This window comes from Pseudophryne corroboree, chromosome 1 (genome assembly GCF_028390025.1).
Source record: "Pseudophryne corroboree isolate aPseCor3 chromosome 1, aPseCor3.hap2, whole genome shotgun sequence".
Classification (NCBI taxonomy): domain Eukaryota; kingdom Metazoa; phylum Chordata; class Amphibia; order Anura; family Myobatrachidae; genus Pseudophryne; species Pseudophryne corroboree.
Window position 1 is genome coordinate 951,250,172 of NC_086444.1, and position 12,685 is coordinate 951,262,856.

The 12,685-nt window shown below is 46.4% G+C and overlaps 1 protein-coding gene across 3 annotated transcripts in view; it reads left to right on the top strand.

Annotated features, from left to right (window-relative positions):
* The window catches only part of SPOCK3 (SPARC (osteonectin), cwcv and kazal like domains proteoglycan 3), a 504,342-nt gene that overhangs the window by 361,364 nt on the left and 130,293 nt on the right, over positions 1-12,685 (top strand). For all 3 annotated transcript variants that reach the window (XM_063920424.1, XM_063920425.1, XM_063920423.1), the window contains one exon: positions 2,654-2,768. In XM_063920424.1, the coding sequence (XP_063776494.1) occupies positions 2,654-2,768 (115 nt within the window). The remainder of the gene's footprint in view (positions 1-2,653; positions 2,769-12,685) is intronic.

The following is a 12,685-nucleotide window of genomic DNA, read 5'->3' on the forward strand; positions in this document are numbered from 1 at the left end:
GGTTGGAGGGGCAAAGGGGTGGAGTGGAGAAATGTATGGATCCCTCTCTGGGTATTTAAAATGGTTTGCTGGGTGGTAAAAAAGACCAACTTTAAAAGGGGACAAGGGGGGGGGGGTTAAGGGTGAATTCCTTGATATGGGTGCTGGGTGGGTGATAGAGGACTGTAGTGTAGGATTCTTTCAGGAGTAGAGGTTGCAGGGGTCAGAGATCAGGTCAGTGTGATGTGGACATAGAGCAGTTCAGAGGGAGGTGGATGGTTGGAGGAAGAATATGAGAGGAGGCACCAGGTGTAAGAAGAGTGGGAGAGACAGAAAGAAAAGGGAGATGTTGGTGAGATAAAGTGCTGAGGATGGGGAGGAGTGGTGGCGAGGAAAGGTGCTGAGGATGGGGAGGAATGGGGAGAAGAAAGGTGCTGAGGATGGGGAGGAGTGGTGGAAAGGAAAGGTGCTGAGGATGGGGAGGAGTGGTGGTGAGGAAAAGTGCTGAGGATGGGGGGGAGTGGTGGTGAGGAAAGGTGCTGAGGATGGGGAGGAGTGGTGGAGAGGAAAGGTGCTGAGGATGGGGAGGAGTGGTGGAGAGGAAAGGTGCTGAGGAGGAGTGGTGGAGAGGAAAGGTGCGGAAGATGGGGAGGAGTGGTGGCAAGGAAAGATGGGGAGGAAAGGTGCTGAGGATGGGGAGGAGTGGTGGAGAGGAAAGGTGCTGAGGATGGGGAGGAGTGGTGGAGAGAAAAGGTGCTGAGGATGGGGAGGAGTGGTGGTGAGGAAAGGTGCTGACGATGGGGAGGAGTGATGGAGAGGAAATGTGCTGAGAATGAGGAGGAGTGGAGAGGAAAGGTGCTGAGGATGAGGAGCAGTGGTGGAGAGGAAAGGTGCTGAGGATGAGGAGGAGTGGTGGGAAGGAAAGGTGCTGAGGATGGGGAGGAGTGGTGGAGAGGAAAGGTGCTGAGGAGGAGTGGTGGAGAGGAAAGGTGCGGAGGATAGGGAGGAGTGGTGGCGAGGAAAGATGGGGAGGAAAGGTGCTGAGGATGGGGAGGAGTGGTGGAGAGGAAAGGTGCTGAGGATGGGGAGGAGTGGTGGTGAGGAAAGGTGCTGAGGATGAGGAGTAGTGTTGGCGAGGAAAGGTGCGGAGGATGGGGAGGAGTGGTGGCGAGGAAAGATGCTGAGGATGGGGAGTAAAGGTGCTGAGGCTGGGGAGGGGTGGTGGCAAGGAAAGGTGCTGAGGATGGGGAGGAGTGGTGGTGAGGAAAGGTGCTGAGGATGGGGAGGAGTGGTGGAGAGGAAAGGTACTGAGGATGGGGAGGAGTGGTGGCGAGGTAAGGTGCTGAGGATAGGGAGGAGTGGTGGCATGGAAAGGTGCTGAGGATGGGGAGGAGTGGTGTCGAGGAAAGTTGCTGAGGATGAGGAGGAGTGGTAGCGAGGAAAGGTGCTGAGGATGGGGAGGAGTGGTGGAGAGGAAAGCAGCCCATACCTTAACCTTCCCTGACTGTTTGGCTCCGATTGCTGAGGAGACGGTATGCTTCACCTGGACTGGTCTGGTGCTCTGCTCCTGCTATTCAGTATTGTATGCTGCTGCTGCCTGCATCGGAGCTGCTCTCTGGTATTTCCCACTCCCAGACTGTCACTGAAACGCAGAGTTCCCCGCTCCAGGTGCTGGGCTTTAAGTCTCTCAGGCTCCAGGGAGGCCACTGGCCGGTCAATGGTCCTGAAAGGGGGCCGGAAGGGTGACAGCTTCCAGGTTGCGTTTCATGGTGGAATCCAGATCCCGGAAGCACGGCTGCCGGCAGGTAGTGTGGTACAGTGTGAATTCCCCTAGTGTGGGCCAGCCAAGTAGAGATGGTATATGACCGGCTCATAGTAATCTATCATGGCATCCCGGTGGCTCAATCCGCCCTTGGGTACTATTGTGTGGCGGTGCCCCTTTCAAACAAAACCACACCCCTTTTTTTCAGCACTCATGCCTTCCCTATTTCAGGTATGGGGGGGGTGTCAGTCCTTGCATAAACATGCACACAGACTCACACACATGGGTTATTTTTTTCAGTCAGGAGCCATTTATAACCTACAGTACCAGTATATTTTTGTTGTGTTGGAGGAAACTGGAGTACTGCTAACCATTACACCAACTGTGATGCTCATTTTTGCTTACACCCAATAGAGAAGTAAATTACGACAACAACAACTACTGTAGATTTTCCTCTCATAATTCCCCTATACGTATGTGTGCAGGTGCTCATGATACAGGGTTTACATTACTTACGCCTAAATAAGAGTGTGCAGTAATCACTTCTCATCAACTCCTCCCAAAACATAACACGTCTTTTGAAAAACCACTGTTGTTTTCAATCAGCATCTGATGAGGATTGATAAGACATCCTCGAGGGTGAAAATTAAATGTGGTTTTCCCCTCTCTGTCGTTGAATTACGGATGCCTCCTGCTTGCCTTCCTTTGGATCAGCGTATTTTAAAGTTTACATTTTTAGTGTTTGTTTTTGTTTTTTTAACCTGACTCAATGTACCAGCATAACTTTGTTAGTGTGAGAGACAGTACTGTAATATAAATATACTATAAATATCTTTTTTATTATTACTTTATTTATAGATACTTAAATATCCTTTCTAAATAAGTGTTTGTTTGTTTTTTGGTTTTTTTCAGCTTTGGATAAAGCAAAAGACCCATGTTTAAAAATGAAATGTAACCGACATAAAATTTGCATTGCCCAGGATCAAGAGACTGCAGTATGTGTCAGTCACAGAAGGCTTACACATAGGTACAGTATGTCATTGTTGTTGTGGTATTTTTGGTGTATATTTTGTTTATCTCAAGTCAACATTGTTGTGATTTGCTGAAGCTGTTGTTATCTCATTTAAGGCAGTAATTCAGTAAAATGAAATGAAAACAGAATTGCAACTGTTTAAGTCATAAACCACTTTTAGAAAAAGGTGGTTAAAAAAACTGCAGAAATTAGTGACATTAAGCTATGCTATTACTAAGTAGCAGCTTGCAATCACTGCTGATTACTAACTGACAAATATATCCCTGGGTGTGTGCAGTCATAAATAGCACTGAGTGTTCATGACTACTGAAAAAGCCTTCAATGGTGTCTCTTATTATTACATCAAAATAATTATTAGAATGAATAGAAGAAAATATAACAGAGCTTACTCCTAGGAGCTATAGACACTACATAGTCAATAGACCCTGATAGTGCTACTGATGTAGTAGGTATGATTGGGTACCTAATAAAATACCCTCTTACAAGTATTACTAATGAAAGAAGTGGCTAATTTTGAATAAAATCCATGTTTTTTACTCTGACGTCCTAGTGGATGCTGGGAACTCCGTAAGGACCATGGGGAATAGCGGCTCCGCAGGAGACTGGGCACAAAAAGTAAAAGCTTTAGACTAGCTGGTGTGCACTGGCTCCTCCCCCTATGACCCTCCTCCAAGCCTCAGTTAGATTTTTGTGCCCGAACGAGAAGGGTGCAAGCTAGGTGGCTCTCCTGAGCTGCTTAGAAGTAAAAGTTTAAATAGGTTTTTTATTTTCAGTGAGTCCTGCTGGCAACAGGCTCACTGCATCGTGGGACTAAGGGGAGAAGAAGCGAACTCACCTGACTGCAGAGTGGATTGGGCTTCTTGGCTACTGGACATTAGCTCCAGAGGGACGATCACAGGTTCAGCCTGGATGGGTCCCGAAGCCGCGCCGCCGGCCCCCTTACAGAGCCAGAAGAGCGAAGAGGTCCGGAGAAAGCGGCGGCAGAAGACGTTCCTGTCTTCAAATAAGGTAGCGCACAGCACTGCAGCTGTGCGCCATTGCTCTCAGCACACTTCACACTCCGGTCACTGAGGGTGCAGGGCGCTGGGGGGGAGCGCCCTGAGACGCAATAAAAACGATATAAAAACCTTATATGGCTAAAAAAAAATGCATCACATATAGCTCCTGGGCTATATGGATGCATTTATCCCCTGCCAGTTTCCTAAAAAAGCGGGAGAAAAGGCCGCCATGAAGGGGGCGGAGCCTTTCTCCTCAGCACACAAGCGCCATTTTCTTTCACAGCTCCGCTGGAAGGACGGCTCCCTGACTCTCCCCTGCAGTCCTGCACTACAGAAACAGGGTAAAACAGAGAGGGGGGCACTATTGGCAGCTAATATATAAATACAGCAGCTATAACAGGGAGTAACACTTATATAAGGTTATCCCTGTATATATATAGCGCTCTGGTGTGTGCTGGCAAACTCTCCCTCTGTCTCCCCAAAGGGCTAGTGGGGTCCTGTCCTCTATCAGAGCATTCCCTGTGTGTGTGCTGGGTGTCGGTACGATTGTGTCGACATGTATGAGGAGGAAAATGATGTGGAAGCAGAGCAATTGCCTGTGTTAGTGATGTCACCCCCTAGGGAGTCGACACCTGACTGGATGGTAGTAATTAAAGAATTACGTGACAATGTCAGCACTTTGCAAAAAACTGTTGACGACATGAGACAGCCGACAAATCAATTAGTGCCTGTTCAGGCGTCTCAGACACCGTCAGGGGCGCTAAAACGCCCGTTACCTCAGATGGTCGACACAGACCCTGACACGGATAATGAATCCAGTGTCGACGGTGACGAGACAAACGTAATGTCCAGTAGGGCCACACGTTACATGATCACGGCAATGAAGGAGGCGTTGAACATTTCTGACACTACAAGTACCACAAAAAAGGGTATTATGTGGGGTGTGAAAAAACTACCAGTGGTTTTTCCTGAGTCAGATGAATTAAATGAGGTGTGTGATAAAGCGTGGGTTTCCCCCGATAAAAAACTGCTGATTTCTAATAAATTATTGTCACTATACCCTTTCCCGCCAGAGGTTAGGGCACGTTGGGAAACACCCCCTAGGGTAGATAAGGCGCTCACACGCTTATCAAAACAAGTGGCTTTACCGTCTCCTGATACGGCCGCTCTCAAGGAACCAGCTGATAGAAGGCTGGAAAATATCTTAAAAGGTATATACACACATACCGGTGTTATACTGCGACCAGCGATCGCCTCAGCCTGGATGTGCAGCGCTGGAGTGGCTTGGTCGGATTCCCTGACTGAAAATATTGATACCCTGGATAGGGACAGTATATTATTAACTATAGAGCATTTAAAGGATGCATTACTATATATGCGAGATGCACAGAGGGATATTTGCACCCTGGCATCTAGAGTAAGTGCGATGTCCATTTCTGCCAGAAGAACGTTATGGACGCGACAGTGGTCAGGTGATGCGGATTCCAAACGACATATGGAAGTATTGCCGTATAAAGGGGAGGAGTTATTTGGGATCGGTCTATCGGACCTGGTGGCCACAGCAACGGCTGGAAAATCCACCTTTTTACCCCAGGTCACCTCTCAGCAGAAAAAGACACCGTCTTTTCAAACCCAGTCCTTTCGTCCCTATAAGGGCAAGAGGGAAAAAGGCCGCTCGTTCCTGCCCCGGGGCAGAGGAAGGGGAAAAAGACTGCACCATGCAGCCTCTTCCCAGGAGCAGAAGCCCTCCCCCGCTTCTGCCAAGTCCTCAGCATGACGCTGGGGCTCTGCAAGCAGACTCGGGCACGGAGGGGGGCCGTCTCAAGAATTTCAGCGCGCAGTGGGCTCACTCGCAAGTGGACCCCTGGATCCTGCAGGTAGTATCACAGGGGTACAAATTGGAATTCGAGACGTCTCCCCCTCGCCGGTTCCTGAAGTCTGCTCTACCAACGTTTCCCTCCGACAGGGAGGCAGTATTGGAAGCTATTCACAAGCTGTATTCCCAGCAGGTGATAATCAAGGTACCCCTCCTACAACAGGGAAAGGGGTATTATTCCACGCTGTTTGTGGTACCGAAGCTGGACGGCTCGGTGAGACCAATTTTAAATCTAAAATCTTTGAACACTTACATAAAAAGGTTCAAATTCAAGATGGAGTCACTCAGAGCAGTGATAGCGAACCTGGAAGAAGGGGACTATATGGTATCTCTAGACATCAAGGATGCTTATCTCCATGTCCCAATCTACCCTTCTCACCAAGGGTACCTCAGGTTTGTGATACAAAACTGTCATTATCAGTTTCAGACGCTGCCGTTTGGATTGTCCACGGCACCACGGGTCTTTACCAAGGTAATGGCCGAAATGATGATTCTTCTTCGAAGAAAAGGCGTATTAATTATCCCTTACTTGGACGATCTCCTGATAAGGGCAAGGTCCAGGGAACAGTTAGAGGTCGGAGTAGCACTATCTCAGGTAGTGCTACGTCAGCACGGGTGGATTCTAAATATCCCAAAATCACAGCTGATTCCAACAACACGTCTACTGTTCCTAGGGATGATTCTGGACACAGTCCAGAAAAAGGTGTTTCTCCCGGAGGAGAAGGCCAGGGAGTTATCCGAGCTAGTCAGGAACCTCCTAAAACCAGGACAAGTGTCAGTGCATCAGTGCACGAGAGTCCTGGGAAAAATGGTGGCTTCTTACGAAGCGATTCCATTCGGAAGATTCCATGCAAGAACTTTTCAGTGGGATCTGCTGGACAAATGGTCCGGATCGCATCTTCAGATGCATTAGCGGATAACCCTATCTCCAAGGACAAGGGTATCTCTCCTGTGGTGGTTACAGAAGGGTCATCTTCAAAATAGAGGGCCGCAGATTCGGCATTCAGGATTGGATGCTGGTAACCACGGATGCCAGCCTGAGAGGCTGGGGAGCAGTCACACAGGGAAGAAATTTCCAGGGCTTGTGGTCAAGCATGGAAACGTCTCTTCACATAAATATCCTAGAGCTAAGGGCCATTTACAATGCCCTAAGTCAAGCAAGGCCTCTGCTTCAGGGTCAACCGGTATTGATCCAGTCGGACAACATCACGGCTGTCGCCCACGTAAACAGACAGGGCGGCACAAGAAGCAGGAGGGCAATGGCAGAAGCTGCAAGGATTCTCCGCTGGGCGGAAAATCATGTGATAGCACTGTCAGCAGTGTTCATTCCGGGAGTGGACAACTGGGAAGCAGACTTCCTCAGCAGACACGACCTCCACCCGGGGGAGTGGGGACTTCATCCAGAAGTCTTCCAAGTGATTGTAAACCGTTGGGAAAAACCAAAGGTGGACATGATGGCGTCCCGTCTCAACAAGAAACTGGACAGATATTGCGCCAGGTCAAGGGACCCTCAGGCAATAGCGGTGGACGCTCTGGTAACTCCGTGGGTGTTCCAGTCGGTATATGTGTTCCCTCCTCTTCCTCTCATACCAAAAGTACTGAGAATCATAAGAAGGAGAGGAGTAAGAATGATACTCGTGGCTCCGGATTGGCCAAGAAGAACTTGGTACCCGGAGCTGCAAGAGATGCTCACGGAGGACCCGTGGCCTCTACCTCTAAGGAAGGACCTGCTCCAGCAGGGACCTTGTCTGTTCCAAGACTTACCGCTGCTGCGTTTGATGGCATGGCGGTTGAACGCCGGATCCTGAAGGAAAAAGGCATTCCAGATGAAGTCATCCCTACCCTGATCAAGGCCAGGAAGGATGTAACTGCAAAACATTATCATCGCATTTGGCGAAAATATGTTGCGTGGTGTGAGGCCAAGAAGGCCCCTACGGAGGAATTTCAACTGGGTCGTTTCCTACATTTCCTGCAAGCAGGATTGTCTATGGGCCTAAAATTAGGATCCATTAAGGTTCAAATTTCGGCCCTGTCGATCTTCTTCCAGAAAGAACTGGCTTCAGTGCCTGAAGTTCAGACGTTTGTCAAAGGGGTACTGCATATACAGCCTCCTTTTGTGCCTCCAGTGGCACCTTGGGATCTCAATGTAGTTTTAGGGTTCCTAAAATCACATTGGTTTGCACCACTTGCCACAGTGGATTTGAAATATCTCACATGGAAAGTGGTAATGCTGTTGGCCCTGGCTTCAGCCAGGCGCGTATCAGAATTGGCGGCTTTATCCTATAAAAGCCCTTACCTGATATTTCATTCGGATAGGGCGGAATTGAGGACTCGTCCACAATTTCTCCCTAAGGTGGTTTCAGCGTTTCACATGAATCAACCTATTGTGGTACCTGTGGCTACTAGGGACTTGGAGGACTCCAAGTTGCTGGACGTAGTCAGGGCCCTGAAAATATATGTTTCCAGGACGGCTGGAGTCAGAAAATCTGACTCGCTGTTTATACTGTATGCACCCAACAAGCTGGGTGCACCTGCTTCTAAGCAGATGATTGCTCGTTGGATTTGTAGTACAATTCAACTTGCACATTCTGTGGCAGGCCTGCCACAGCCAAAATCTGTAAAAGCCCATTCCACAAGGAAGGTGGGCTCATCTTGGGCGGCTGCCCGAGGGGTCTCGGCTTTACAACTTTGCCGAGCAGCTACTTGGTCAGGGGCAAACACGTTTGCTAAATTCTACAAATTTGATACCCTGGCTGAGGAGGACCTGGAGTTCTCTCATTCGGTGCTGCAGAGTCATCCGCACTCTCCCGCCCGTTTGGGAGCTTTGGTATAATCCCCATGGTCCTTACGGAGTTCCCAGCATCCACTAGGACGTCAGAGAAAATAAGAATTTACTTACCGATAATTCTATTTCTCATAGTCCGTAGTGGATGCTGGGCGCCCATCCCAAGTGCGGATTGTCTGCAATACTTGTATATAGTTATTGTTACAAACAAATCGGGTTGTTTATTGTTGGAAGCCATCTTTTCAGAGGCTCCTACGGTTATCATACTGTTAACTGGGTTCAGATCACGAGTTGTACGGTGTGATTGGTGTGGCTGGTATGAGTCTTACCCGGGATTCAAGATCCTTCCTTATTATGTACGCTCGTCCGGGCACAGTATCTTAACTGAGGCTTGGAGGAGGGTCATAGGGGGAGGAGCCAGTGCACACCAGCTAGTCTAAAGCTTTTACTTTTTGTGCCCAGTCTCCTGCGGAGCCGCTATTCCCCATGGTCCTTACGGAGTTCCCAGCATCCACTACGGACTATGAGAAATAGAATTATCGGTAAGTAAATTCTTATTTTTTCCCCTTGAATGTTGGGAAGGACACTCTCCCTAACCTAGGACAACTATGTTAATCCTCTGCCCAGGAATCCATTGTGCTGAAAAGCTGCCCGCTTCCTGTGCTCTCATTCCTGAGCTCAGTATAAAAAGTAGGCATTAGAGTGCTAGTTCAGCAACCAGGGGACCACGGTAGATGGAGATCCAGGAGTAAGAACAGATGCCTTGAGGTGGAGAGATGAGAGGTCCAGAGAGAAAAATATCAAGGGACCAAAGCAGAGGCTTATTGGTCCTAATTTCCAAGGACAAATGAGAAGACTCATATGCAATGAATATATGGAACAGAAGACATAAAAATGCAACAGTCACCCATGTCGCCTTGGTGTAGTCCTTGACTTATCCTTAGGTTTTGTTTTTTTTCAACACTTCCATACCCCTGCATTGTCTTGTCATTTCATCCTTTGAGAAATTGGCAAAATATGCCACTTTCTCACTCTATAAATTACTAATAACCTTATATAGTATCTCTTTATCTCACTCCATGGCTACTTTAACTTACACCAATCAGTCTTCATTGCAATCAGTCCTAAATGCAGAGACTGATTTTCACTCACCATTTGAAATGCACAGCACTGCTTTTCAAATATTACCTAACCGGCTCCCCATAACCTCCAGAATACCTTTCCAGCTACTCTTTCTCCCCTTCAAAGCCTTCACCTGCACCATCCCTATCTATCCCTATCTAGCTATATCCGTATCTATCTATCTATCTATCTATCTATCTATCTATCTATCTATCTATCTATCTATATATATTCCCTATATATCCCTATATCTTTGACTTTATCACAAGATACTATCCATCATGCTCTTTTGGATTGCATTCTGACCTATTCCTCACTTCCTTTCTGATTACTACCTTTCGCCACTGCCCCCAAGACTTTCACTGTTCTGCTTCACTCGATACCCTGCCTGAGCAGATTCCTCACCAACCTTCAATAATCCAAGTGCTCTTTCAAAGCTTACCTCTTCAGTAAAGCCTGTCTAACCCCCAGAAGATGCTATTCCCTCTGGGCACTACCAACTACTATTCCATCCCTCTAGCTATAGTTGTGTCAGCATTACTCTCTCCCTCTAGCTTGTAAGCTCCCATGAGTAGGGTTCTCTCTTCCCACTGTCTTAACCTTGTCTCTGTTAACCTTGAATGTCCTTGCTCTGTTTTTGTGTAGAATATTTTTTTTTGTGAATTATTATGCAGAGTATGCTTTATAATTAACATAAATATCCAAATAAATAAATAACAATGGTGGTAAACTCAGGTCATCCTTCTCCCACTCTACATGTAAATTATACTGCAATTATGAAGATAATGTCAAGTTTTGGTATTATGAAGGTTTATATTCTATATACAGTATGCAGTATGCTAAACAAATCTTAACAGATATGTTATGAATCTGGGTTATTGAGCTTGGGCATGTCATAAGAGCATACTGATTAAGTAGTGAAAATTGCTGAATTCTTAGTTCTCAATGATGATTGCTTCCAAATATAACAATATATATATATTTTTTATAAGTATGTCTTAATACTGCAGGACACAAAAGCTGCTTCTAATTATCCATTCAGATAGTATTCTCTAACATCCTCCTCTCTCCAAAATAAATCATTGAGCTTAAAAAGCCAAATTAAACCAAAGTATCATAATTTGCATATGTATTAAATCTTGCATCATTTTATAATTGTCATTTAAAGGATGCCCGTTTTAAAGAGTGGAAGAGAAATGTTAGTTATTTTTCAGATCACATCATGGGGGTAATTCCAAGTTGATCGCAGCAGGACATTTTTTAGTAGTTGGGCAAAACCATGTACACTGCAGGGGGCAGATATAACATTTGCAGAGAGAGTTAGATTTGGGTGGGTTATTTTGTTTCTGTGCAGGGTAAATACTGGTTGCTTTACTTTTACACTGCAAATTAGATTGCAGATTTAACTCACCACACCCAAATCTATCTCTCTCTGCACATGTTATATCTGCCTCCCCTGCAGTGCACATGGTTATGCCCAACTGCTAACAAAAATCCTGCTGCGATCAACTCAGAATTACCCCCTATGTGTGGGAATGTATAATGTGAAATATAGTCAATATTCATATTATAAATAGCTTTACTTTAGCATATTCTTTTGACAGCAAAACTTAAATTTCATAAGTTATAATTTTTTCCTGTATATCTGTTGCAGCATGGATTATACAGTTTGTTAAATTAGTTTTTAGCTCCCTTCATTATTGTGATTTGTACTGTCGCTTTGCGCACATCATTAGTTGTATCTAGTGATGTGCAGCAGACATTTTTCGGGTTTTGTGTTTTGGTTTTGGATTCGGTTCCGCGGCCGTGTTTTGAATTCGGACGCGTTTTGGCAAAACCTCACCGAAATTTTTTTGTCGGTTTCGGGTGTGTTTTGGATTCGGGTGTTTTTTTTTAAAAAAAAACCCTAAAAAACAGCTTAAATCATAGAATTTGGGGGTCATTTTGATCCCATAGTATTATTAACCTCAATAACCATAATTTCCACTCATTTCCAGTCTATTCTGAATACCTCACACCTCACAATATTATTTTTAGTCCTAAAATTTGCACCGAGGTCGCTGGATGGCTAAGCTAAGCGACACAAGTGGCCGACACAAACACATGGCCCATCTAGGAGTGGCACTGCAGTGTCAGGCATGATGGCACTTCAAAAAAATAGTCCCCAAGCAGCACACGATGCAAAGAAAAAAAGAGGCGCACCAAGGTGGCTGTTTGACTAAGCTAAGCGACACAAGTGGCCGACACAAACACCTGGCCCATCTAGGAGTGGCACTGCAGTGTCAGGCAGGATGGCACTTCCAAAAAATTGTCCCCAAACAGCACATGATGCAAAGAAAAAAAGAGGCGCACCAAGGTGGCTGTGTGACTAAGCTAAGCGACACAAGTGTCCGACACAAACACCTGGCCCATCTAGGAGTGGCACTGCAGTGTCAATCAAGACAGGATGGCACTTCCAAAAAATTGTCCCCAAACAGCACATGATGCAAAGAAAAAAAGAGGCGCACCAAGGTGGCTGTTTGATTAAGCTAAGCGACACAAGTGTCCGAAACAAACACCTGGCTCATCTAGGAGTGGCACTGCAGTGTCAATCAAGACAGGATGGCACTTCCAAAAAATTGTCCCCAAACAGCACATGATGCAAAGAAAAATGAAAGAAAAAAGAGGTGCAAGATGGAATTGTCCTTGCCCACCCACCCTTATGTTGTATAAACAGGACATGCACACTTTAACGAACCCATCATTTCAGCGACAGGGTCTGCCACACGACTGTGACTGAAATGACTGGTTGGTTTGTGCCCCCACCAAAAAAGAAGCAATCAATCTCTCCTTGCACAAACTGGCTCTACAGAGGCAAGATGTCCACCTCATCATCATCCTCCAATTCCTCACCCCTTTCACTGTGTACATCCCCCTCCTCACAGTTCTTAATTCGTCCCCACTGGAATCCACCATCTCAGGTCCCCGTGTACTTTCTGGAGGCAATTGCTGCTGGTGAATGTCTCCACGGAGGAATTGATTATAATTCATTTTGATGAACATCATCTTCTCCACATTTTCTGGAAGTAACCTCGTACGCCGATTGCTGACAAGGTGAGCGGCTGCACTAAACACTCTTTCGGAGTACACA